Source organism: Doryrhamphus excisus, chromosome 3 (genome assembly GCF_030265055.1).
Source record: "Doryrhamphus excisus isolate RoL2022-K1 chromosome 3, RoL_Dexc_1.0, whole genome shotgun sequence".
Classification (NCBI taxonomy): Eukaryota; Metazoa; Chordata; class Actinopteri; order Syngnathiformes; family Syngnathidae; genus Doryrhamphus; species Doryrhamphus excisus.
Window position 1 is genome coordinate 14,385,198 of NC_080468.1, and position 26,490 is coordinate 14,411,687.

Genomic DNA, 26,490 nt, shown 5'->3' on the forward strand with positions numbered 1-26,490 from the left:
TTATGGCGAGCTAGCCAGGAGTCGAACCTAGAATCTTCTGATCCGTAGTCAGACGCGTTATCCATTGCGCCACTAGCCCTACTATGTCACTACACTTCCCAATCTGGTTGAGTTTATCAGAATTATTTTCAGACAACATTAAAAGCTAACTTTCCAGAGGCTTCCCTATGTCGTGACCCGGATTCGAACCGGGGTTGCTGCGGCCACAACGCAGAGTACTAACCACTATACGATCACGGCTGTTTAGCTTGAAATAACACCAGAAACACATATTTCCAAAAATGTTGTTTCATGGTCTATAAAGAATTATGACGAGTTAGCCAGGAGTCGAACCTAGAATCTTCTGATCCGTAGTCAGACGCGTTATCCATTGCGCCACTAGCCCTACACTTTCAATGTACTTCCCAATCGGGTTGAGTTGGCGAGAAGTCTTTCCAGACAACATTTAAAGTGAACTTTGCGAGGTATCTCTATGCCGTAACCCGGATTCGAACCGGGGTTGCTGCGGCCACAACACAGAGTACTAACCACTATACGATCACGGCTGCTTAGCTTGTAATAACACCAGAAACTCATATGTCGAAAAATGTTGTTTCATGGTCTATAAAGAATTATGCTGAGCTAGCCAGGAGTCGAACCTAGAATCTTCTGATCCGTAGTCAGACGTGTTATCCATTGCGCCACTAGCCCTAGCAGCTTTTGATACTTCCTAAACGGGTTGAGTTGGCGAGAATTCTTTTCAATGCAACATTAAAAAGTACCTTCTTGGAGTTTCACTATACCGTGACCCGGATTCTAATCGATCATGGCTACTACTTGCGAATGAGCCTCAAGATAAAACAGAAGAAAATTGCCTTCTGAGTTGTCTAATTTTCCATTGCAAGGTCATTTCTTAACTTGAAATAACACCAGAAACTCATATTTCCAAACATGTTGTTTCATGGTCTATAAAGAATTATGGCGAGCTAGCCAGGAGTCGAACATTGAATCTTCTGAGCCGTAGTCAGATGCTTTATCCATTGCGCCACTAGCCCTACACTTTTAAAGTACTTTTCAATCGGGTTGAGTTGGCGAGAATTCTTTTCAGACAACATTAAAAGCCAACTTTTCGGAGGCTTCCCTATGCCGTGACCCGGATTCGAACCGGGGTTGCTGCGGCCACAACGCAGAGTACTAACCACTATACGATCACGGCTGTTTAGCTTGAAGTAACACCAGAAACTCATATGTCGAAAAATGTTGTTTCATGGTGGATAAAGAATTATGGCGAGCTAGCCAGGAGTCGAACCTAGAATCTTCTGATCCGTAGTCAGATGCGTTATCCATTGCGCCACTAGCCCTATAGCTTTACCCTACTTCCCAATCGTGTCGAGTTGGCGAGAATTCTTTCCGGACAACATTAAAAGCCAACGCTTGTGAGGTTTCCCTATGCCATGACCCGGATTCGAACCGGGGTTGCTGCGGCCACAACGCAGAGTACTAACCACTATACGATCACGGCTGCTTAGCTTGAAATAACACCAGAAACTCACATGTCGAAAAATGTTGTTTCATGGTCTATAAAGAATTATGGTGAGCTAGCCAGGAGTCGAACCTAGAATCTTCTGATCCGTAGTCAGACGCGTTATCCATTGCACAACTAGCCCTATGTTTTTGCTGTACTTCCCAATCGGGTTGAGTTGGCGAGAATTCTTTCTAGACAACATTAAAATGAATCATATCGGAGGTTTCCCTATGCCGTGACCCGGATTTGAACCGGGGTTGCTGCGGCCACAACGCAGAGTACTAACCACTATACGATCACGGCTGTTGAGCTTTCAATAACACCAGAAATCCATATTTCCAAACATGTTGTTTCATGGGCTGTAAAGAATTATGGCGAGCTAGCTAGGAGTCAAACCTCGAAAAACCTAGTTTTCTATGTCTTATATGTCTTATTTTCTCTAATTTTCTCTAAAAATTCAAAACTGAAATACAGTCCTGTTGTTCTGGCCGTCATGGCTGGTGCTTGTGTGTCTCAGCCAACACGACAGTAACATTACTGACACCTAGTGACCAGTGTACAATACTATATATATCACAATGTCATGACTGCGTTTTCTAAATGCCTTATATAGTATGTTTATGCTTGAAATGCTTCATTTAGGCAGAAAATACATTTGCTTAAATATGCATTTTTAAAATTAATAATAGGCCACATTCAACCACTCAAAAGAGTAGTAAATTAATATATTGTGTATTAGAGTGAAGCCATGGCAAGGGATCACTGTAGGCTTTTCCTCATTTCCTCATTCCATACATTTGGATTTGGCAAAAAATCAGGTGATCTGCGTCGGAAGCCCAATCGGGCGACGCCCATCAACAGCAGTTTTACTTACATTGCCACCTCCAGGGACATGTTTGATATTGTCCTTGGAGCCACAGCGAGACGTGACATGGCTGAAGTCCAACTTTTTGTGCACTATCTGAACCTAAAGACAGGTGGGGGCGGGGGTGGGGGTTGGGGGGGGACACACAGGCAAGCGAGAGAAGGATAGATATCAGATAGAGATGTTCAGAAAGAAAGAATAGAGACGGAGAGAGAAAGAGCAGATCAGCTGGCGGCTTCAAGTTGGCAGCAAAACTTTACAAACTGTACACATGGAAGTTCTGTCATTAAATATGAAACCATGATATCGTTCATCAATCTTGCTTGGGTTATACATTGTTTGGAATTATGTTCTACATCGTTCCGTTTTTCAAAACAAACGATAAATTAGCAAAAATGACATTTATAGTTGACGAGCTAGCTCTCGCAGTTCAGTCTCATTTGCGGAAGTGAGGCCATTTTTCATGCAAATAGTAGTCATGCCAAAACATCGTGTTGCTGCTGGATGTTCACAATTTTCCATGTTTGTTTTCTGAGGTTTCCCTATGCCAAGGCCCGGATTTGAACCGGGGTTGCTGCGGCCACAACAAAAAGTACTAGCCACTATACGATCACGGCTGTTTGGCTTAATACCAGAAATAATACCAGAAACTCATATTACAAAAAATGTTGTTTCATCGTCTATAAAGAATAATGGCGAGCTAGCCAGGAGTCGAACCTGGAATCTTCTGATCCATAGTCAGACGCGTTATCCATTGCGCCATAAGCCCCACACTTTTAAAGTACTTTCCAATCGGTTTGAGTTGGCGAGAATTCTTTCCAGACAACATTAAAAGCCAACTTTTGGGAGGCTTCCCTATGCCGTGACCCAGATTCGAACCGGGGTTGCTGCGGCCACAACGCAGAGTACTAACCACTATACGATCACGGCTGTTTAGCTCGAAGTAACACCAGAAACTCATATTTCAAAAAATTTTGTTTAATGGTCTTTAAAGAATTATGGCGAGCTAGCCAGGAGTCGAACCTGGAATCTTCTGATCCGTAGTCAGACACGTTATCCATTGCGCCACTAGCCCTACAATACAGCATCCTTCCCAATCGGGTTGAGTTTATCAGAATTCTTTTCAGACAACATTAAAAGCTGACTTTTCGGAGGTTTCCCTATGCCGTGACCCGGATTTGAACCGGGGTTTCTGCGGCCACAACACAGAGTACTAACCACTATACGATCACGGCTGATTTGCTTGAAAGAACACCAGAAACTTATATTACCAAAAATGTTGTTTCATGATCCATAAATAATTATGGCAAGCTAGCCAGGAGTCGAACCTAGAATCTTCTGATCCGTAGTCAGACGCGTTATCCATTGCGCCACTAGCCCTGCTATTTCATCATACTTCGCAATCAAGTTGAGTTTATCACAATTCTTTTCAGACAACATTAAAAACTACCTTCTCGGAGGTTTACCTATGCCGTGACCCGGTTTGGAACCAGGGTTTCTGCGGCCACAACACAGAGTACTAACCACTATACGATCACGGCGGCTTAGCTTGAAATAACACCAGAAACTCTTTTTACCAAAAATGTTGTTTCATGCTCTATAAAGAAATATGGCGAGCTAGCCAGGAGTTGAACCTAGAATCTTCTATCTCTTCTAAAAACATCCTCTATCTCGTACACCGCCATGTTTGTGTATCTGAGTAATGGCCGTCACTTCCGGAAAAACGGGACTGAACAGCGAGAGCTACAAATCTCATTTTTGCAACTGTACCGTTTCAAAAGTAGAACAATGTAGAACATGTTTCCAAGCGATGCAAAGTTAATGAATGATGTCAAGGAGTCTTTAAGTTCATTCAGGACCTGCTTTGAAATGCGGACCTGATGCAGGAGGCTACAAAGATGGACGTTGAGGTATGAAGGAGATGAGGTCCTAATAACAGAGCGCTTCCACTGACAGCATTAAAGTCAAGCTAGCGGACAGGCCGGGCGGCGCATGCGACACAGTACTGCACAGACAACATAGTCGACGCATGCCACTCGGTAATAGTCAGGATTATGCAACACCTGTCAGGATGATGATGAAGATGGGTCGTACCATTATTTAGTTTTGTTTGTGGAGAACATGAAGGAATCACGCATGAAGGACTGAGGAAATATCGACGTATGAAAATATGGACATTTTGCCCAACGTTGACGTCAGAAAAATGTATGAATGACACACGTTGGCCGTACGGATGAAGCACAAAGACGTATGAAGTGTGGAAGTTTGTCTTGCAACCTGAAAAAGAAAAATGTAAGCACCCGTAGAGTTTGTTCACATGAAAAGAACCTCAAAAACCAGCACGGAATAGCAGTAATCCAGCCTCTTCCTCAAGTTTCACTGTGCCATGACCCGGATTCGAACCAGGGTTGCTGCGGTCACAACGCAGAGTACTAACCACTATACGATCACGGCTTTTCAGCTTGGAAAAACACCAGAAACTCATATTTCAAAAAATGTTGTTCCATGGTCTATAAAGAATTATGGCGAGCTAGCCAGGAGTCGAACCTAAAATCGTCTGATCCATAGTCAGACGCGTTATCCATTGCGCCTCTAGCCCTACAATTTCATCAAACTTCCTAATCGTGTTGAGTTTATCAGAATTCTTTTCAGACAACATTAAAAACTACGTTTTCTGAGTTTTCCCTATGCCGTGACCCGGATTCGAACCAGGGTTGCTGCGGCCACAACGCAGAGTACTAACCACTATACGATAACGGCTGCTGAGTTGGAAATAACACCAGAAACTCATATTTCAAAACATGTTGTTTCATGGTCTATAAAGAATTATGGCGAGCTAGCCAAGAGTCGAACCTAGAATCTTCTGATCCGTAGTCAGACGCGTTATCCATTGCACCACTAGCCCTACGTGTTTTCCATTCTTCCCACACAGATTGAGTTGGCGAGAATTCTTTCCGCACAACGTTAAAAGCTAACTTTTCCAAGGTTTCCCTATACTGTGACCGGATTCGAACCTGGGTTGCTGCGGCCACAACGCAGTGTACTAACCACTGTACGATCACAGCTGTTCAGCTTGAAGTAACACCAGAAACTCATATTTCCAAACATGTTGTTTCATGGTCTATAAAGAATTATGGCGAGCTAGCCAGGAATCGAACCTAGAATCTTCTGATCCGTAGTCAGACGCGTTATACATTGCGCCACTAGCCCTACTACTTCTTCACACTTCCCAATCGGGTTGAGTTTATCAGAATTTCTTTCAGACAACATTAAAAATTATGTTTTTGAGGTGACCCTATGTCGTGACCCGGACTCGAACCGGGGTTGCTGCGGCCACAACGCAGAGTACTAACCACTATACGATCACGGCTGTTAGCTTGCAGTAACACCAGAAACTCATATTTTTCCAAAAATGTTGTTTCATGGTCAATAAAAATCTATGGCAAGCTAGCCAGGAGTCGAACCTGGAATCTTCTGATCCGTAGTCAGACGCGTTATCCATTGCGCCACTAGCCCTACTATTAGGTCAAACTTCCTAATCGGGTTGAGTTTATCAGAAGTCTTTTCAGCCAGCATTAAAAGCTAACTTTTCAGGGGCTTCCCCATGCCGTGACCCGAATACGAACAGGGATTGCTGCTGCCACAATGCAGAGTACTAACCAATACACGATTACGGCTGTTTTGCTTGAAATAACACCAGAAACTCATATTTCCAAAAATGTTGTTTCATGGTCTATAAAGAATTATGGCGAGCTAGCCAGGAGTCGAACCTAGAATCTTCTGATCCGTAGTCAGACGCGTTATCCATTGCGCCACTAGCCCTACTACTTCGTCACACTTCCCAATCGGGTTGAGTTTGTCAGAATTTCTTTCAGACAACATTAAAAATTATGTTTTTTGAGGTGACCCTAGGTCGTGACCCGGACTCGAACCGGGGTTGCTGCGGCCACAACGCAGAGTACTAACCACTATACGATCACGGCTGTTTAGCTTGAAATAACACCAGAAACTCATATTTCTAGAAATGTTGTTTCATGGTCTATAAAGAATTATTGCTAGCTAGCCAGGAGTCGAACCTAGAAGCTTCTGAGCCGTAGTCAGACACGTTATCCATTGCGCCACTAGCCCTACTTTTTCATCACACTTCCCAATCGGGTTGAGTTTATCGGAATTCTTTTCAGACAACATTAAAACCTAGTATGTTCTCTGTGGTTTCCCTATGCCATGACCCGGATTCGAACCGGGGTTGCTGAGGCCACAACGCAGAGTACTAACCACTATACGATCACGGCTGTTTAGCTTGAAATAACACCAGAAACTCATATTTCCAAAAATGTTGTTACATGGTCTATAAAGAATTATGGCGAGCTAGCCAGGAGTCGAACCTGGAATCTTCTGATCCGTAGTTAGACACGTTATCCATTGTGCCAATAGCCCTATTATTTCTTCATACTTCCCAATTGGGTTGAGTTTATCAGAATTCTTTTCAGGCAACATTAAAAACTATGTTTTCTGAAATTTCCCTATGCCGTGACCCGGATTCGAACCGGGGATGCTGCGACCACAACGCAGAGTACTAACCACTATACCATCACGGCTGTTAAGCTTGAAAGAACACCAGAAACTCACATTTCCATAGACTCTTCTGATCCGTAGTCAGACGCGTTATCCATTGCGCCACTAGCCCTACACTACTACTCTACTTCCCAATCGGGTCGAGTTGGCGAGAATTATTTCCAGACAACATTAAAAGCTAACGTTTCAGAGGTTTCCCTATGCCGTGACCCGGATTCGAACCGGGGTTGCTGAGGCCACAACGCAGAGTACTAACCACTATACGATCACGGCTGCTGATTTTGAAAAAACACCAGAGACTCATATTTCAAAATATGTTGTTTCATGGTCTATGAAGAATTACTGCTAGCTAGCCAGGAGTCGAACCTAGAATCTTCTGATCCATAGTCAGACGCGTTATCTATTGCGCCACTAGCCCTACGTGTTTTCCGTTCTTCCCACATGGGTTGAGTTTATCGGAATTCTTCTCAGACAATGTTAAAAACGTTGTTTTCTGAGGTTTCCCTATGCCCTGACCCGGATTCGAACCAGGGTTGCTGTAGCCACAACGCAGAGTAATAACCACTATATGATCACGGCTGCTGATTTTGAAAAAACACCAGCAACTCATATTTAAAAAAAATGTTGTTTCATGGTCTATAAAGAATTATTGCGAGTTAGCCAGGAGTCAAACCTGGAATCTTCTGATCCGTAGTCAGACGCGTAATCCATTGCGCCACTAGTCCTACATTTTTTTCGTTCTTCCCACACGGGTTGAGTTGGCGAGAATTCTTTCCAGCCAACGTTAAAAGCTACCTTTTCCGAGGTTTCCTATGCCGTGGATAACGCGTCTGACTACGGATCAGAAGATTCTAGGTTCGACTCCTGGCTAGCTCGCCATAAATCTTTATAGACCATGAAACAACATTTTCGGAATGTGAGTTTCTGGTGTTGTTCAAAGCTACAAAGCCGTGATCGTATAGCGGTTAGTACTCTGCGTTGTGGCCGCAGAAACCCCGGTTCGAATCCGGGTCACGGCATAGGGAAGCCTCTGGAAAGTTAGCTTTTAATGTTGTCTGAAAAGAATTCTGATAAACTCAACCCGATTGGGAAGTTTGATGAAATAGTAGGGCTAGTGGCGCAATGGATAACGCATCTGACTACGGATCAGAAGATTCCAGGTTCGACTCCTGGCTAGCTAGCCGTAATTCTTTATAGACCATGAAACAACATTTTTGGAAATATGAGTTTCTGGTGTTTTTTTCAAAATCAGCAGCCGTGATCGTATAGTGGTTAGTACTCTACGTTGTGGCCGCATCAACCCCGGTTCGAATCCGGGTCACGGCATAGGGAAACCTCTGAAATCATAGGTATGGCAAAAGTGTAGGGCTAGTGGCGCAGAGTACTAACCACTATACGATCACGGCTGCTGAGTTTGAAATACAGTAAACCTCGGATATATCGGACTCGGATATATCGGAAATTCGCTCACAACGGACAGATAAAAAAGAACCAATTTTTCTGTAATGCATTTCCAATAAAAATTCATTGCATATATCGGATTTTTTATAACGGATTTCGCCTATTTCTGACAAAATCTCCAGTCCCGTTCCAATGCATTTCCATTAAATTTCCCTCGCATATATCGGATGGCCGCATCGTGGCGCTCCGATTCGCCGAATCGTGATAGGCCGCTATACGATGTCATTTGCAGCGTTTGCAACGTTGCCTGCGCGTCCAGGTACATTGGAAAAATTGTCAAGGAAGTGCCTTTTTATAACGGATAAAATCCGATTTACGCATATACCGGATATAAATCCGATATATGCGTACAACAGACATTTTCCAGTATACGCATATAACGGATTTCGCTTATATCGGACAAAACCAGTGGGAACAATTGAATCCGATATATCCGAGGTTTACTGTAACACCAGAAACTCATATTTCTAAAAATGTTGTTTCATGGTCTATAAAGAATTTTGGCGAGCTAGCCAGGAGTTGAACCTAGAATCTTCTGATCCGTAGTTAGACACGTTATCCATTGCGCCACTAGCCCTACGTTTTTTCCATTCTTCCCACACAGGTTGAGTTGGTGAGAATTATTTTCAGCCAACATTAAAAGCTAACTTTTCAGAGACCCGGATTCAAACCGGGGTTGCTGCGCCCACAACGCAGAGTACTAACCACTATACGATCACGGCTGCGGAGATTGAAACAACACCAGAAACTCATATTTCCAAACATGTTGTTTCATGGTCTATAAAGAACTATGGCGAGCTAGCCAGGAGTCGAACCTAGAATCTTCTGATCCGTAGTCAGACGCGTTATCCATTGCGCCACTAGCCCTACATTTTTGCTGTTGTTCCCACACGGGTTGAGTTGGAAAGAATTCTTTTCAGACACCATTAAAAACTCTGTTTTCAGAGTTTTCCCTATGCCGTAACCCGGACTCGAACCGGGGTTGCTGCGGCCACAACGCAGAGTACTAACCACTATACGATCACGGCTGCTTAACTTCAACACCAGAAACTCATATTTCCAAAAATGTTGTTTCATGGTCTATAAAGAATTATGGCGAGCTAGCCAGGAGTCAAACCTAGAATCTTCTGATCCGTAGTCAGACGCGTTATCAATTGCGCCACTAGCCCTACACTTTTTCCGTACTTCCCAAACGGGTTGAGTTGGCGAGAATTCTTTTCAGACAATATTAAAAACTATGTTTTCGGCGGTTTCCCTATGCCGTGACCCGGATTCGAACCAGGGTTGCTGCGGCCACAACACAGAGTACTAACCACTATACGATCACGGCTGTTTAGCTTGAAATAACACCAGAAACTCATATTTCAAAAAATGTTGTTTCATGGTCTATAAAGAATTATGGCTAGCTAGCCAGGAGTCGAACCTGGAATCTTTTGATCCGTAGTCAGACACGTTATCCATTGCGCAACTAGCCCCACTATCTCATCATACTTCCCTTTAAATACAAGTTTGGGTACTTATTATACGTACAGTCAACCACCCTTTATGGCGGCTAACTGGTTCCACACCCGACTGCATTAAATTAATTTCCTCTATATCGAATTCCATGTTAACATATGAATATTTTTTAAATTAGCGCATACAAAACCTGTTTATGACTTTGTAAATATATATGCTTTTTGTACCATTATTTAAACCCTAGAAATATGAAATAACACCCCTGTGGTCACCTTTAAATTCCAATTATTCACATTGCAACTCTTATGCTGCAGGGACTACTTTTGACTGATAGCTAGCAAGCCCGCAATATAAAAATCTTACCACTTCCACATGAGACAGGAGGATACTTTTTTTCACTCTATCATGTGGTACACACCAATGCTACATATCACTTATATTTCAGTGTGTTTTCACTCACTAAACTAACTAAATCTGCAATATAGCGAGGGAGAGATAATAACAATTGAGCGGGGGGGGGGGGGTGACTGTTCATATCTTTTTCTCTGTTTTCATCGTTCTCCGGGATGATAATGGGAATGATAACACTAACGCAGGTATAGCGCGGAGACAGCATTGCATGACACAGAGTAAGCGGCAAACACACACACACACTTCAATGGTGCAAAAAAAACATAAAAATGAAATCATGATAGAAAAGTATTTGAAAAAATTGCCATGTAATTGTAACTATAAATAAATAAAAATTCTGAAATATTAGCTATAAGGTAATCTCTTGTTTATGGAGGTTAATTAGTTTCAGACCAGACGGTGACAAGTGAACCGTTGAGTCGTTTTCCTCATTAGATCGCTTCCATTGCAACCTTCAGTTGACTTTGAGGTATTAATTTTCTGTATTTCCTTCCATGCACGTTGTGTATTTACAGTATCTTGAGTTAAGGCCCTTCATAAAGACTAAATATTGCCGCCAATCATAGCATAGCGATGGGGCCGACAATACTGCTGCCTTAACCTCTTAGTCCTGTTTATTTATCTATTAACTGAAAAACACTTGTGGTCTTAGCTTTAAATTGTGCGGTGGAACTTTGTTTGGCGTCATTCGTTTCCTCCAGAAGGTCCGACTCAAGTCATGTCAATCCCATTCATCTGTTCCAGAAAGCCAAAAATGTAAACACGAAAACCGTTTACAATCCCAAATGCATGGGATAAAAGAACATTTAAGGTTACTTTTACCTTCACTATCGACATGATTAGCCTCAAACACGCAATAGGTGTGGCCAGCACACGGCGCAGTCTGGCGCACCCACACCTCCTTCCCTCTACCAGCGCAAGTGGCAAAGAGCGAGGAGAGAAGGCGTGATTAACACAGCTGAGTGTAATTTTAACCAATCAAATGATGGCCTATCATTGCCTTTAAAAGTGCAGGGCACACTGGACTGCTCATCAGAGACCGCAATGCGTGTCACCACGTGGATCACCTCACGGGACACATGTAATATGTTTCTGTGTCATGAATAGGAGAAAAAAATGAAGTGACAATGACCTTAAAAACAGCAGCAGGCTAATCCAGGCGTCATGCTTGTGATTCACCTGCATTCCTGCTCTGTCAAAAATGTCCAAAAATGGGAGAACCTTTGATGTTATATTCTCTAAAAATAAAGATAAAAATAAAAAAGTTCCCATTATGCGTGACGACCTTGATCTAACATTAGATATTAATACAAAAATATACATGCTGGTTCAGACGCTTACATTAAATAGCTGTTGCTGTGATTGTTTATTGCATTGAAATGTGCCTGACACAGTCAGTTTTAGTTAAAGTCGGACCTTCTGGAGCGGACCCATGACGGGAACCGAGGCGCCGCCGTACCAAAAATTCTATGTGTGACCCAGTGGTGCAAGTGGTGGATGTGAAGGGGACGAGGGAGGTGGTCGTGGTGTTTACAAGTCAACATGTGGATGGCGGGGACTCACTCTGGCCTTGGTGGAAGGGTTGGAGGGATCTGAAGTCTTGTTGTTCTGTGTGGAAGAAACCTGGGGAGACAACCACCCCGTGGTCAATACAACCTCTGACCCACCAACCACACGCCACAACACAAAGGGTCACAGAGCAGGTGGATGGCTGTGGAAGGTGGAAAAGATGACTGCGGGGGGGTGGGTGTACAGTATTCTGTTCTAATACTACAACCAAGGTCACTTTTCTGACGTCAATACACACAAGTTTATTCCTAAACCAGGATACACCACAACAAAAATATGTGATGTAGACAAATAATGAGTGTAAAAGTGACTCTAGGGGTGTTACTTCCCATCCACAGGGCTCTAATAATGTTTAAACCCATATTTGGAAAGTCATAAACATGTTTTCTATGCTCTAAAAACCAAAATATTGCATCTATTATTCATATTAAATACTACTTGCTGGAAATCCACTTATCGCGGTCGGGTCCGGAACCAGTGATACATACGTATTACGTACTGTTCTCTGATTGGTTTATCGCTGCAAGTGTAGTATTTCATCCCTGTGATAGCACAAAATGGTCCAACACTCAATGAAGCGGAGCACTTCCTGAAGTAAAACAACATTTTTACAGATTTTGGAACCAGATTATAAAGCTCGTTCTCAATTTTTTAGGGAATTAAAGGCACGGTTGAAAAAACAGTATTTATTAACTCAATATAACGCATTGGACACATACTGTAAGTCAAAAATACACACAATAACAATAATTGAGTTAGAGAGCAAGCTGAATTGTTCCCAAAGCAGTGAAGAGACCCCAAAGCAAGGTAAGCAAGTGCACAATGATAAATTAAATTGATGATTGGAGGTTTGCTGGTGTAAAAGTACCACTTGCAGGAAGGATGGGAGTACCAGAGTGGAGTGAAGAGTGAAGGTGATAAATGGAACAAAACAAGATCGATATGCAACTGCCTTCTATTCAAACAAAACATTGGTAATTAACTCCAGCTTTTATGTAAGAATTTTCGCTTCCGACTTCAACATAAAAGTGCACTTTTTTGTTGTCCATCATGCACAATCTAATGGGCCTCCTAAAAAAACCTCCTAAAAGGGCCAACAAGGCTTCATTCACATGTGAGTTGCATGTCAACCAAGCTACAGCAACATTGTTATTGTTATTGTGTGAATGGTCAGTGTTGGTCACGTTACTTTAAAAAAGTAATTAGTTATAGTTACTTCTCAAAAAAAGTAACTGACTTACTAACTGAGTTACTCCACTACCAAAGTAACTAGTAGTAACGAGTTACCAGTAAAAAAGTAACTACCCCCCCAGCAAAGCAGCAAAGACGGGTACCATTACAGAGGTTTGCATTTATTGCAGTCAACAGGTGTTTCTGTGGCTTTAAGTTGCTCACACAAGTCGTGGACATAATGTATATTTTACCTTTGACATCAACGAGGTTAAAGTTGTGTCTGTACTTCCATTTGGCAAACGCTGTCTTCTCACTAAGGTCCTCCTAACTCCTCACTCATCTCTTGCTATGCTGTATCGTAGTATCTACTACCCGGCACTTTGGACGTGCTCTAAACACCCGCCCACCCAAGTTCTCTGATTGGCTGAAAACGGAATCTTACTAAACCTTAGTCAATTCTCATTGCTTATGTGTTCTAAACACTCGCCCACTCAAGTTCTCTGATTGGCTAAAAACGCAATCTTACTAAACCTTAGCCAATCCTCATTGCTTATGTGCTCTAAACACCCGCCCATCCAAATTGGCTGAAAACGCGATCTTACTAAACCTTAGCCAATCTTCATTCCTTATGTGCTCTAAACACCCGCCCACCCAAGTTTCAGATTGGCTAAAAAAAGCGATCTTAGCCAATCCTCATTGCTTATGTGGTTATCTCACCACCTCCATTGTCACTCTGTAAAACTCTCACAGCGCTGCAGATTGGTTATGAAGTTGGTGATATAATTTTAGGCGACTTCAGTAACGTGCAGTAACGGGGTGTCCAAAATGATAACGGCGTTATGTTGACAGTTAAAGTAATTAGTTAGATTACCCGTTACTGAAAAAAAGTAACGGCGTTAGCAACGCCATTATTCCCATCATTGGTTGCAATGCATTCATATTAAAGCACCTAGCACTTTAGCATTGGGCCAAATTCATGGTTGTGTCAATTGCACACAGGTTTAAGCTTATTGTTTTACTGTTTTTAATTATTTTTATGTTAAATGCTATTGATACCGTACTTAACGTCAACGTACATCAAAGTCTTACACGTTTTTATAAAAGGGACATTTTTCAGCAAAATAATCACTGAGGTCCTACCTTTCCTCCACCAGGTTGGTACTTCATGTTATCGGTGGACCCGATCTTGGAGCGGACATTCTTCAGGTCCGGTGTCGGAGCGTTGATGGGCCTGATGTTCCGTGGAGCACGGGGCACCGGCGGTTTCTTTTCCAGGGCGCTTTGCTTGGGGACGGGAGGCTTGGTGATGACCCGACGGCGGTGGGAGGGAGCGGCGTCACCATTGGCAGTGTTAGCTGGAGTCGTGGGAGAAGCGGTGGAGGCTGGACGTGGACGAGCTACAGACACAAGACGACACGTCTCCAACGTATGAATCTATTTGCAAGACTCGTAGGAACACGGAATGGCCTGTTAGTTAGTTTAGTGAGTGAAAACACACTGAAATAAAAGTGATATGTAGCATTGGTGTGTCCCACATGATAGAGTGAAATAATGATCCTCCTGTCTCATGTGGAAGTGGTAAGAATTTTATATTCCGAGGATGGCCTGCATGAGGTTATTCACCTGTGGCTTTGGGTTTCTTGGCTTCTCCTGGTTTGTTCTCAGTCGTGTTGTTTTTATTCGCTGTTAGGAGGAAAAAACACACATACAGTATGTGTATTGTTTTTACTCATGTGAAAATAATGCAGCTTATGCTACATGAATCATATTCTCTAAGGGAACTAAAAAGCACAAAGCGAGAGTCTGACTCATTTAGCTTGCCGGCTTAGTGGCGAGACAAAGTGTTGCTGTCGTATTAAAGCAGCTAAGCGTAACAGCGAACGTACGGTGGCCGTCAACGCGTTGCCTGCAGCGGTGCGTTCACGTAGCACGTGCACGTACAATGCATTCTGAGTCATTTTCTAACAACTGCAAGGACCTCAGGGTGGGTTGTAGTCGGTTGACCGTTTTCCATACGCACACCAGCCAAGCGACAGGTTGCATGGAATGGAACGGTATGTCAAAGGACCGCAGAAGCAGCCTTAAATGGAGGATGAGGATCGAACCAGTGGACAAACAACCATTCACACTCACATTCATACCTATGGACAATTTGGAGTCGCTAATTAACCTAGCATGTTTTTGGAATGTGGGAGGAAAGCGGAGTACCCGGAGAAAACCCACGCATGCACGGGGAGAACATGAAAACTCCATACAGAGATGGTCGAGGGTGGAATTTAACCCGGGTCTCCTCGCTGTGAGGTCTGCACGCTAACCACTCGACCGCCGTGCAGCCTGACATTTAAATTATCCATTAATTTTCAACTTATCCTTCAATGGGGACTTGGATCTACCCAGTACAGTTACAGTAATGGAGAATGTAAAACCATTTTTCACCAGCAGAGGGTGCTATTGAATTTGCCCATTCAAATCTCGGTTTCCATCTATTTGAGCTTGAGACTATCACATTTGGAGAGTGAAATGTTAATATTAAAAAAATGTAAATTATTTTTTCCCACTAGGGGGTGCCATTTAATTTCCTTCCTTTCTTTGCTACATTAGGCTTTCACTCTATCACATTTTTTACAAAATATTTAAATTAATAAATCACTCTTTTGTGGTTAAATATGGTCTAGTATTAGTAAAGATTATTATTCATGTCCTGAATGAAGAATATTCAAGCATTAAAATGGCAAAATGAAGGAAAATCCAAATATAGAGTATTCAAAGTGTAGTACAATATCTAATAATGGAGGGCTCTCTGTGGCAGTAGAGTAGTACTCTACACCGACCACCAGGTGTCAGTAGCGTTACACTTATGAGACAACAGCCACAAGGGGGTGCACTACAGTAATAACCATTAATATGATTATTTTACCTTATTTATGTCTAAAATGCCTCTTATTATGTCTACTATATTGGGTAATAGGAGTGTAAAGGTGACTATAGGGGTGTTATTTTATGTCGAGAGGGCTCTAATAATAAAAACGGTTTATTTATTTATAGGTTTTATACAGTAAAAATGCTGCTAATATCTGCTATCAGTCAGAAAGGATACTCAGCATGTCTAATAAATAGGATTGCATTTGGTGAGAACCTGGATAAAGATACCAGGAATGAGCATGCGTTTACCAGCAGTTTTGTTAGCAGGAGATGCAGACGAAGTGTTCTTGTTGGGGGCGGAATTGGGGGTGGCCTTTGGCACTGCTGCGCGTTTCTCCGCTGCTCCACTTTCTGGAGTCTGGAAATTAGAACACCAGAAAGAGAAATGTTTGTGTGTGTGTGTGTGTGTGTTTGTCTGGGTACAAAAAAGCTATTTTTTTGTCTCTTTGTGTTTGGAAAGGTCGGTCATGTGCAAAGCAGGAGACAAAATTAGCTGAAGCAAAAAAAAAAGGGTTTTAAAATAGAGTCCAAAATAAGTTCAGCCACAAAGAAAACAAATCTATATTTAGATTCCATAATGGAGCATGCGTCATGCGTCACGTCGCCTACTCACCTTTGCAGATCCGGGTGCAATTGGGGGCCTCGCCTTGGGTTGGGGGCTTTTTTTATTAGCAGGGGTGGCGGTTGGGGAGGGACGTTTGGCCGAGGCGGCCTCACCATTGGTAGACAGGGTGGATGGGCGGGATTTGGATGTGTTTGTTTTGGCGGCAGCCACCTCGGGCTAATGGTCAAATTTAAAGGAACCACAAGGAGGGGGGAGAAAATAAAATATGGACATAACGAAATTTGTAAAAATCAAATGGGGGGGGGGGGGCAGAGAAAAAAACAAAAGAAAACAAGAAGCATCAATGGAGGAAGCAACAATTATCACAATCATAAAACAAGTTAGAAATGATAAAGTGATATATTTTTTATATTATACTATATTATATTATATTATATTATATAGAATATATATAATATATTTATTTTATAATAAATATTAAAAAAGAAATGATAAAGTGATATATTTTTTATATTTTTATATTATATTATATACAAAATATCTATATTTTTATATTTTATAATAAATATTAAAAAAAGAAATGATAAAGTGATATATTTTTTATATTTTATATTATATTATATATGAAATATATATTTTTATATGTTATAATAAATATTAAAAAAAGAAATGATAAAGTGATATATTTTTTTTATATTTCTATATTATATTATATAGAAAACATATATTTTTTATATTTTATAATAAATATTAAAAAAGAAATGATAAAGTGATATATTTTTTATATTTTTATATTATATTTTATATATTTTATTTATATTTTATAATAAATATTAAAAAAAGAAATGATAAAGTGATATATGTTTTATATTTTTATATTATATTATATATAAAATATATAAATATATATATTATATTATATAATAAATATTAAAAAAAAAGAAATTATAAAGTGATATATTTTTTTATATTTTTATATTATATTATATTATATATAAAATATATATATTTTTTATTTTTTTATATTTTATAACAAATATAAAAAAAAGAAATGATAAAGTGATATATTATATTATATTATATTATATTATATTATATTATATTATTTTATAAAAAAATATATATATATACTATATAAAAAAGAAATGATAAAGTCACTCGTCATCATGCTCCAGCACCAATAAGCATGAGAAAAGCGGAAGAACAAAGAAGAGCGCCTGCTTTATCGAGTTCATCGGGGTCAAAGTAGAACCGGGTCACCTGAACACAGCCCACAGACAACCGTTTCGATGCCTTTTCCCAAGGAACCTCCATAGACGGATATTTGGCCCATCAGCGTTTCTGAATGACTACCGTCAATACAACCATTAGCTTACTCGCTAAAGGAAATGAGAGTGAGACCCACCTTGTTCTTACTGTCTGGGCCGCCGTTGCCCGTTGGACTCTTCGCCAGCCCTTTTCCTCCTTTGTCGTCTTTTTTTTCAACCGGCTTCTTCTCCTCCTCCTTCTTATCGTCTTTGTTGGTCTTCTCTGGCTTATCTGTCTTCTCCGCCTTCTCGCTGGCCTTGTTGTTGTTGTTTTTCTCTGCATTCACCTTGTCGGGCTTGTCTTCGTCTTTCAGGATCTTCTCAGATTTGAGGTTCTTGTCCGGGCCGTTGTCCTTCTTCTGCTGCTCCGCTACCTCTTTCTTGTCAAATGCATCCATTTTCTGCGCCTTTCCGGGGAAGAGATCTGTCTTCTCCTGCTTGTCCTTGTCTGCCTTCACTGCCAAAGAAGAAAAGCAAAGTTAGTATCGGCCTGTTTACCCAAATCCTTGCAATCCTGACTTTCAGACGGGAGTAGAAAAAGCATGAAGGAATACGGATATGATTCCTGGGATATGATTCCTGGATTCCTGCAAAACCTTCATTTATCCTGTGATTGACTTCAGCATATGATAATAATGACTAACTCATACATTTAGAGTAGTTACTGAGAAACTAACAGACTAGTGAGTAGAGTAGTTACTGAGGAACTAACGACTAAGTCACAAGTTTAGAGCAGTTACTGAGGAACTAATAAACTAGTGAGTTGAGTAGTTACTGAGGAACTAATGACAAAGTCATACATTTAGAGTAGTTACTGACGAACTTATGACTAAGTCATAAATATAGAGTAGTTACTGAGGAACTAATAAACTAGTGAGTAGAGTAGTTACTGAGGAACTAATGACTAAGTCATAAATTTAGAGTAGTTACTGAGGAACAAAATAAACTAGTGAGTAGAGTAGTTACTGAGGAACTTATGATTAAGTCATAAATTTTGAGTAGTTACTGAGGAACTAATAAACTAGTGAGTAGAGTGGTTACTGAGGAACTAATGACAAAGTCATACATTTGGAGTAGTTACTGAGGAACTTATGATTAAGGAATGCATTTAGAGTAGTTACTGAGGAACTAATAAACTAGTGGGTAGAGTAGTTACTGAGGAACTAATGACTAAGTCATAAATTTAGAGTAGTTACTGAAGAATTAATAAACTAGTGGGTAGAGTAGTTACTGAGGAACTAATGACCAAGTCATACATTTAGAGTAGTTACTGAGGAACTTATGACTAAGTCATAAATTTAGAGTAGTTAATGAGGAACTAATAAACTAGTAAGTAGAGTAGTTGCTGAGGAACTAATGACAAAGTCATACATTTAGAGTAGTTACTGAGGAACTAATAAACTAGTGAGTAGAGTAGTTACTGAGGAACTTAGGACTAAGTCATACATTTAGAGTAGTTACTGAGGAACTAATAAACTAGTGAGTAGTTACTGAGGAACTAATGACTATGTCATAAATTTGGAGTAGTTACTGAGGAACTAATAAACTAGTGAGTAGAGTGGTTACTGAGGAACTAATGACAAAGTCATACATTTGGAGTAGTTACTGAGGAACTTATGATTAAGGCATACATTTAGAGTAGTTACTGAGGAACTAATAAACTAGTGGGTAGAGTAGTTACTGAGGAACTAATGACTAAGTCATAAATTTAGAGTAGTTACTGAGGAACTAATAAACTAGTGGGTAGAATAGTTACTGAGGAACGAATGACGAAGGCATACATTTAGAGTAGTTACTGAGGAACTAATGACTAAGTCATACATTTAGAGTAGTTACTGAGGAACTAATAAACTAGTAAGTAGAGTAGTTGCTGAGGAACTAATGACAAAGTCATACATTTAGAGTAGTTACTGAGGAACTAATAAACTAGTGAGTAGAGTAGTTACTGAGGAACTTATGACTAAGTCATACATTTAGAGTAGTTACTGAGGAACTAATAAACTAGTGAGTAGAGTAGTTACTGAGGAACTAATGACTATGTCATGAATTTGGAGTAGTTACTGAGGAATTAATAAACTAATGGGTAGAGTAGTTACTGAGGAACTAATGACCAAGTCATACATTTAGAGTAGTTACTGAGGAACTAATAAACTAGTGAGTAGTTACTGAGGAACTAATAAACTAGTGAGTAGAGTAGTTACTGAGGAACTAATGAGTAGTGATTAGGTACCGTATTTTTGTGTACCTTAAATGTTTACGTCCATACGTATTAAAATGAATATTCCATGTCGTTCCCAAATGCCTGACGGAAACGGAGAGAGAAGATGGCGAGACACCAAGAAGGCTTTGGGAGGCGGGCGTTTGGGTGATGGGAACCTATCAGACGTTACATAGCCGCGAGAGGACATCTGCTTCCACTCAGCGTTAATTCTCCTTCAATCACCCTCGGTGCTCATTTTTGCTCTGTGATCTTTCCTCAAACGTCCATCTACATACATGTGGGAGGTTCGAGTCCCGCCTGAAACAGCCTGAAATCCCTGCTAGTTTGCTTCCGGTCGGATGTAGCGGATGTAAGTGGATGACATTTACCAACATTACAGGTTGACGATTCCCAAACTCTGCTGTGATTGGACGAGAGCCAAGCGTTTGACAGAAAAAACGTTACGTTTGAGCCCCAGTGGGAAATAGAAGAATCCCATATTTCACTTCCCTGCAACAAAGCCTCTGCTTCTGTTCTTGCTACAAAATTGCTACTCTCTTGTCGAATTGATTGGCAGGCCGGAGTGTGTCATCATTCTATTTACGTCGCTGATGAAGCCCGCGCCACGCCGTCACCACTTCCTGCTGTCAGGGCAGCTTTATTGTTAGAACCTGCAATGCATGAAACTGCTTTTCCATGCAGACTAGGAAATCAAACCTTCAGCTTGGTGCTGAATGTCGCTTTTAGATGAAGTTTATTTTTAAGATTTTCATTAATATTTCATATTTAATATTGATCATTAACATTCAGTCAGATTGAATTTCGACATTTTTGACCTCATACTCACAACTATGGGTTCAGTTGCAACAAAACCAGAGGGTGGAATTGAACCCGGGTCTCCTAGCTGTGAGGTCTGTGCGCTAACCACTCGATCGCCGTGTAGCTTGACATTTAAATTAATTCATTTTCTACCGCTTTTTCCTCACGAGGGTCGCGGGGGTGCTGGAGCCTATCCCAGCTGTCTTCGGGCGAGAGGCGGGGTACACCCTGGACTGGTGGCCAGCCAATCACAGGGCACATATAGACAAACAACCATTCACACTCACATTCATACCTATGGACAATTTGGAGTCGCTAATTAACCTAGCATGTTTTTGGAATGTGGGAGGAAACCGGAGTACCCGGAAAAAAACCCACGCATGCACGGGGTGAACATGCAAACTCCACACAGAGATGGCCGAGGGTGGAATTGAACTCGGGTCTCCTAGCTGTGAGGTCTAGGTGCCAAATGTGCAAATATACGTACCAGTGTTACAGTTATGATGTTGTCACTACCAACAGCACTAAATTCATCACATAGCAACTTAACACCCAATGCAAACATGTATCAGGTACACCCTGGACTGGTGGCCAGCCAATCACAGGGCACATATAGACAAACAACCATTCACACTCACATTCATACCTATGGACAATTTGGAGTCGCTAATTAAACTAGCATCTTTTTTTGGAATGTGGGAGGAAACCCACACATGCACAGGGGAGAACATGCAAACTCCACACAGAGATGGCCGAGAGTGGAATTGAACCCTGGTTTGCTAGCTGTGAGGTCTGTGCGCTAACCACTCGACCGCCGTGCCGCCCCCACACAAATCATATTAGTAGTCATTTATATTACACCGCTCACAAGAAAAAAACATCCAGTAGTCATAGGTGACTGCCGCTTAGGTGGGCCCTGAAGGCAGCACGGCGTCTGTTTAATGACCTTCTGATTCCCGGTGACACTTGTTAGCTAATGATGTTACACACGCAGGACACTGTGCCTTTAAAATCTTCAACATCACGTCATTAGAAGCTCTTCACCTACACAACGGTGTGTGTGTGTGTGTGTGTATGTGTGTGTGTGTGTGTGCTAACACGGCTCAAAATAGCTGCTCTATATTTCCGTGAGTGCAGTGAATGTCTAATCAATGTCCCAGCCTTTCCCTGATGATTGCTCGCTCAAAGCTAATGTGAAGGCCTTACATTTCTGAGCAAAAAGACCAAGTGTTTATATACAGTGTTGGTATTGTAACGGGCTGCAAGGGAACGCCAAAGATTAACTTCATATTCTTACTCAATGTGCCAAACAGCCTGTGGAGTATGTCGCAGAATTTAATTGGTCATGAGTGCTGATCCTTAGCAGCCCTAGTGGAATTATGTTATGATTTGTTATGATTATTTTCATTACTCCGTGCCTTTCCTCACACTTTTGGCTGCCTTAACTTTGCATCACTTCCCAGCGGAGGAGCAGTTTCATTGGCAGATTACTATCACTGCACGACTCCATCGAATGACTGAGCAGATCATTCCTCCCTCAACAATTCCATCAGAGAAGAAAAAAGCTCTTCAAAGGCCTGGTCTTCTTCAAGGTTTGGAATTAGCAAAATTTAGCATATACATTTAGGGTAGTTACTGAGTAACTAATGACTAAGTCATATACATTTAGAGTAGTTACTGAGGAAATAATACAGTATTGAGTAGAGTAGTTACTGAGTTACTAATGACTAAGTTATACTCATTTAGAGTAGCTACTGAGGAACTAATAAACTAGTGGGTGGAGTAGTTACTGAGGAACTAATGACTAAGTCATATACATTTAGAGTAGTTACTGCAGAACTAATGACAAAGTCATACATTTAGAGTAGTTACTGAGGAACTAATGACTAAGTCATACATTTAGAGTAGTCATTGAGGAACTAATAAACTGGCGAGTAGAGTAGTTACTGAGGAACTAATGTCAAAGTCTTACATTTAGAGTAGTTACTGAGGAACTAATGACTAAGTCATACATTTAGAGTAGTCATTGAGGAACTAATAAACTGGCGAGTAGAGTAGTTACTGAGGAACTAATGACAAAGTCATACATTTAGAGTAGTTACTGAGGAACTAATGACAAAGTCATACATTTAGAATAGTTACTGAGGAACTAATAAACTGGCGAGTAGAGAAGTTACTGAGGAACTAATGACAAAGTCATACATTTAGAGTAGTTACTGAGGAACTAATGACAAAGTCATACATTTAGAATAGTTACTGAGGAACTAATAAACTGGCGAGTAGAGAAGTTACTGAGGAACTAATGACAAAGTCATACATTTAGAGTAGTTACTGAGGAACTAATAAATTAGTGAGTAGAGTAGTTACTAAGGAACATTTTTCAGTGGACATTTAGCAACCGAGGTCGCCGGGACAATGAACTACAAAGAAAGATGTCTTCCCCATTGGTAGCCCTCCATACCTGCTGGGGTTGGAACGGAAATTAAAAGGTTGGTTTCACAGACGCCAGGATGCCTCCTAGGCGGCGGGGATGACGGCATTAACGGAGACGATAACATGGAGGCCATGGCGGCGGAGGCTTCTGTGCCATCCGTGACTGTGAGCGAGCGTCGGATGGCGCCGTGTGGGTAGGGCACCCTGGTCGGACATGCCGTTTCCAGGTTAGGCATCCTCCTGGACGAGATTCCCAAACTGTTGGGGTACATCACGGCGTTTAATGTGGGGACAGACAGGTGAGAGCAGTCCGACATCGCCCGTCTGACTAAACTTCGCGGCGGAAGTTCGTTGGCTTGGATATTTCTTCTCTCCTGGTTTACATTCACGCTTAATCCCACTTTTCCATCGGAATCCTGTGACATTTGATCCTTACTGTCTGTGATGCCATTGCCAGGTGGAACATTTTTCCGTTTCGAATTTCCATTTTCCGACAATCTGTCATCCAAAAGAGGTACTGCCATTTTACTTCCTGTTAGATTTCCGACTGTAGGAGCAACAACATTCCGATTTTGCCTTCCGGAAGGTGACTCGGGTCTTGTATCTTCAATCAGGCTTTCTCTGATCTCCGAAGTGGGACTTCCCTTAACGGAATGGTAAAGATCGTCCTTAAATGTTGTGTCCTGCTTCGGAGGAACCACTTGGGAATGTTGAACTCTGCTCGGAAAAGCGGAGTTTGGTTTCAGTTGCTGAAGATTCGGGTCCACGCCGGTTGTTGACGCAGGCTTCAGTTCCTGTGTTGAGTTCGGAAATGGTTTCCCGGGTGAAATGGAAGGAGACGACGTGGATGAGTGGGAAGAAAGTGGGCTGTTGGGACTTTGACCCGCGCTCCCCAGCGAAATCCCCGTCGTTTTTTCCGATTGGTTGCCACCCGTCGACTCGTCATCGTGTACCATCAGAATGGGCGGCTTTAGACCCAGGGTTCCTGGGGATGTTCTTCCACACCCTGATCTCGGCTCACCTTCAGATAAAGTCACTTTGAACACCGTTTCCGGGATGGCAGCAAACGCCCCACCGGGGGCCACCTTGGCTGGGTCAAACGAGGCGGAGGATGAGGGGGCATTTGCAGGTTGCTGCCCACTGGAAGGTTGTCTGCACCCGTTGCTAGCGACGATAACGCTAGGCTGCTGCCACTGTGAGCCAGACAGGAAGGACATTTTCCCGTCGTCTTTTTTGCTTTTTTTTTTTTTAACTCCGTTTATTCCGTTTTATCTCGGTTGTTTTGGTATCCAAAAACGGTCATTGAGCTCCTTTCCTGGAGGGAGAAATGTCCTTTGCTCAAAGGCACTTAAAGAAAGAAATACATCCAGTCCTTAAAGTGATGCCTTGGAGTTGTTTATGTGTGCACAAAGTGCATGCGTGCATGCGACGGAAATACGCATGGCGACCGCGTCGTCTCTGTTTTCGGTCTGAGCGCTGCACACATCAGCTGTGCGGGCTAAATTACACCTTGCTCTCTCTCTCTCTCTCTCTCTCTCTCTCTCCTTGACATCACACAGTCACATGACAAGCAGGAATATTCCTTCATCGGATTGGCTGGATTTTTTCTTACATCCAACACGAGACGTACATCAATGGCTGTCACAGCGGCTCAGCTGGCAGACGGCAGCCCCGGCGTTGACCCGATATATGAGCCTGATTGGCTGCTTGGTCATTCACCGCGTTGAGGCTTGTGTGACGCAGTTAGGGACGCAAATTAAATAAGAGAATGATACCAGATGATTTTTTCTTACAGGGGGTGCTTTCTTGGAGTCTATGTGCCTGTAAGTCATGTGTAATTTATTATGAAAACAGGTAAGCTTTCATTGTATTTCAAAGATTATTATGGTACCCATTATGTCATTGTATGGTCATATCAATTAAAATAAAAAAAAAAATAAAAATAACTTAAATCATATTAGGAAAGCAGGAAGTGAACAAATGTAACAGTTACTGATTGTAAAAGTACCAGATGGAACTGTGAACTGATTATGTGATGCATTCAATTGTAATCTGATGTGGGGGGGGGGGGGTGCAGGCTGGGTACAACCCGGACGGACTCAGTACGTGACCAAAGTTTTAAAAAAATAAATAAATAAATAAATAAAAACTTAAACTACATTAGGAAAGCAGGAAGTGAACAAATGTAACAGTTACTGATTGTAAAAGTACCAGATGGAGGGGTAGGATTTAATAAGCTTTGCTTCTTCCTACTCCTTTTGGACATGTGGAACTGGGAACTGATTATGTGATGCATTCAATTGTAATTTGATGCATGTTCAAATCAAATAAAACCATTAAAAAATTTAAAAAAAAATAAATTACAAAAAAATGAAAAACAATTTTTTTATTAAATTAAAAAAAATAAAATAAAAATTACTTAAATTATATTAGGAAAGCAGGAAGTGAACAAATGTAACAGTTACTGATTGTAAAAGTACCAGATGGAGGAATGTGGAACTGTGAACTGATTATGTGATGCATTCAATTGTAATCTGATGTGGGGGGGGCAGGCTGGGTACAACCCGGACAGACTCTCAGTCAGTCACATTTAACGTTGCTACCATGTCTCATCCATCCATCCGTTTTTCCATGCTGCTTTCTGCTGTTCAGGGTCACAAGAAGGCGGAGCCTGTCCCTACTACCCTTCAGGCAACACGCTGTTGACTGGTCGCCAGTCAATAACACAGACAGCCATTTACACTAGGAGTAGGAATGAACCTATGTAACCACTACTAAACCAACATTTAAGCTTTCCTTCCTGATGTCTTATGGCCGGCACTTTTTTTTTGGATGATGTGGTGTCTTTTGTGACCTCTCTTGGGGTCATTTTGGTAGGTTCACCACCGTTTTTTGGACATTTGTGGATAATGGCTCTCACAATGGTCGGCTGGAGTCCTAAATTTAGAAATGGCTTTATAACCTTTTCTCAATTCATTTCAGTTACAGTATGTTTTAACGGGCGAGGGGGGGGGGTTATTTTTTTCCAGACAATTGGGAGCCTCTCAAGTTGCCAGATGCCCAAGGAAGACTAAGACTAACCCAAACCCTCAGCCCTAATCCGAACACCCTAACCCCCAGCGCAATCTAACCTCAACCCTAATATTAATCCCATAACCCCAACCACCTCACCTCCTAACCCGAACCACCTAATCTGACCCCTAACCACCGAACCCAATTCCTAACCTC

The 26,490-nt window shown here is 41.6% G+C and overlaps 1 protein-coding gene and 25 non-coding genes across 31 annotated transcripts in view; 2 read left to right on the plus strand and 24 right to left on the minus strand.

Moving 5' to 3' along the window:
- The window catches only part of LOC131125001 (microtubule-associated protein 4-like), a 67,108-nt gene that overhangs the window by 11,030 nt on the left and 29,588 nt on the right, over positions 1-26,490 (minus strand). Inside the window, exons 1-8 of one of the 6 annotated variants that reach the window (XM_058066062.1) lie at positions 23,291-24,719; positions 17,909-18,267; positions 16,552-16,719; positions 16,188-16,296; positions 14,640-14,699; positions 14,157-14,413; positions 11,838-11,897; positions 2,379-2,471 (exon numbers count right to left, since the gene is read on the minus strand). In XM_058066062.1, the coding sequence (XP_057922045.1) occupies positions 2,379-2,471; positions 11,838-11,897; positions 14,157-14,413; positions 14,640-14,699; positions 16,188-16,296; positions 16,552-16,719; positions 17,909-18,267; positions 23,291-24,479 (2,295 nt within the window). In that variant the 5' untranslated portion in view covers positions 24,480-24,719. Of the gene's footprint in view, positions 1-2,378; positions 2,472-11,837; positions 11,898-14,156; positions 14,414-14,639; positions 14,700-16,187; positions 16,297-16,551; positions 16,720-17,908; positions 18,268-23,290; positions 24,743-26,490 lie in introns of those variants that run through there. The other 5 variants (XM_058066067.1, XM_058066065.1, XM_058066063.1 and 2 more) reach the window with 5 other exon arrangements.
- Positions 7-79, minus strand: trnar-acg (transfer RNA arginine (anticodon ACG)). The gene has a single exon. It is a non-coding gene; the product is annotated as a tRNA-Arg (tRNA).
- Positions 169-240, minus strand: trnah-gug (transfer RNA histidin (anticodon GUG)). The gene has a single exon. It is a non-coding gene; the product is annotated as a tRNA-His (tRNA).
- trnar-acg (transfer RNA arginine (anticodon ACG)) lies at positions 313-385 on the minus strand. Its single transcript has one exon. It is a non-coding gene; the product is annotated as a tRNA-Arg (tRNA).
- On the minus strand, positions 474-545 carry trnah-gug (transfer RNA histidin (anticodon GUG)). Its single transcript has one exon. It is a non-coding gene; the product is annotated as a tRNA-His (tRNA).
- On the minus strand, positions 618-690 carry trnar-acg (transfer RNA arginine (anticodon ACG)). Its single transcript has one exon. It is a non-coding gene; the product is annotated as a tRNA-Arg (tRNA).
- Positions 1,124-1,195, minus strand: trnah-gug (transfer RNA histidin (anticodon GUG)). Its single transcript has one exon. It is a non-coding gene; the product is annotated as a tRNA-His (tRNA).
- trnar-acg (transfer RNA arginine (anticodon ACG)) lies at positions 1,268-1,340 on the minus strand. Its single transcript has one exon. It is a non-coding gene; the product is annotated as a tRNA-Arg (tRNA).
- Positions 1,430-1,501, minus strand: trnah-gug (transfer RNA histidin (anticodon GUG)). The gene has a single exon. It is a non-coding gene; the product is annotated as a tRNA-His (tRNA).
- On the minus strand, positions 1,736-1,807 carry trnah-gug (transfer RNA histidin (anticodon GUG)). Its single transcript has one exon. It is a non-coding gene; the product is annotated as a tRNA-His (tRNA).
- trnah-aug (transfer RNA histidin (anticodon AUG)) lies at positions 3,066-3,138 on the minus strand. The gene has a single exon. It is a non-coding gene; the product is annotated as a tRNA-His (tRNA).
- trnar-acg (transfer RNA arginine (anticodon ACG)) lies at positions 3,372-3,444 on the minus strand. Its single transcript has one exon. It is a non-coding gene; the product is annotated as a tRNA-Arg (tRNA).
- Positions 3,533-3,604, minus strand: trnah-gug (transfer RNA histidin (anticodon GUG)). The gene has a single exon. It is a non-coding gene; the product is annotated as a tRNA-His (tRNA).
- Positions 3,677-3,749, minus strand: trnar-acg (transfer RNA arginine (anticodon ACG)). The gene has a single exon. It is a non-coding gene; the product is annotated as a tRNA-Arg (tRNA).
- On the minus strand, positions 4,752-4,823 carry trnah-gug (transfer RNA histidin (anticodon GUG)). The gene has a single exon. It is a non-coding gene; the product is annotated as a tRNA-His (tRNA).
- Positions 5,507-5,579, minus strand: trnar-acg (transfer RNA arginine (anticodon ACG)). The gene has a single exon. It is a non-coding gene; the product is annotated as a tRNA-Arg (tRNA).
- Positions 5,668-5,739, minus strand: trnah-gug (transfer RNA histidin (anticodon GUG)). Its single transcript has one exon. It is a non-coding gene; the product is annotated as a tRNA-His (tRNA).
- On the minus strand, positions 5,813-5,885 carry trnar-acg (transfer RNA arginine (anticodon ACG)). Its single transcript has one exon. It is a non-coding gene; the product is annotated as a tRNA-Arg (tRNA).
- trnar-acg (transfer RNA arginine (anticodon ACG)) lies at positions 6,119-6,191 on the minus strand. Its single transcript has one exon. It is a non-coding gene; the product is annotated as a tRNA-Arg (tRNA).
- On the minus strand, positions 6,896-6,967 carry trnah-gug (transfer RNA histidin (anticodon GUG)). Its single transcript has one exon. It is a non-coding gene; the product is annotated as a tRNA-His (tRNA).
- trnah-gug (transfer RNA histidin (anticodon GUG)) lies at positions 7,892-7,963 on the plus strand. Its single transcript has one exon. It is a non-coding gene; the product is annotated as a tRNA-His (tRNA).
- Positions 8,053-8,128, plus strand: trnar-acg (transfer RNA arginine (anticodon ACG)). The gene has a single exon. It is a non-coding gene; the product is annotated as a tRNA-Arg (tRNA).
- trnar-acg (transfer RNA arginine (anticodon ACG)) lies at positions 9,200-9,272 on the minus strand. Its single transcript has one exon. It is a non-coding gene; the product is annotated as a tRNA-Arg (tRNA).
- On the minus strand, positions 9,362-9,433 carry trnah-gug (transfer RNA histidin (anticodon GUG)). The gene has a single exon. It is a non-coding gene; the product is annotated as a tRNA-His (tRNA).
- trnar-acg (transfer RNA arginine (anticodon ACG)) lies at positions 9,502-9,574 on the minus strand. Its single transcript has one exon. It is a non-coding gene; the product is annotated as a tRNA-Arg (tRNA).
- On the minus strand, positions 9,664-9,735 carry trnah-gug (transfer RNA histidin (anticodon GUG)). The gene has a single exon. It is a non-coding gene; the product is annotated as a tRNA-His (tRNA).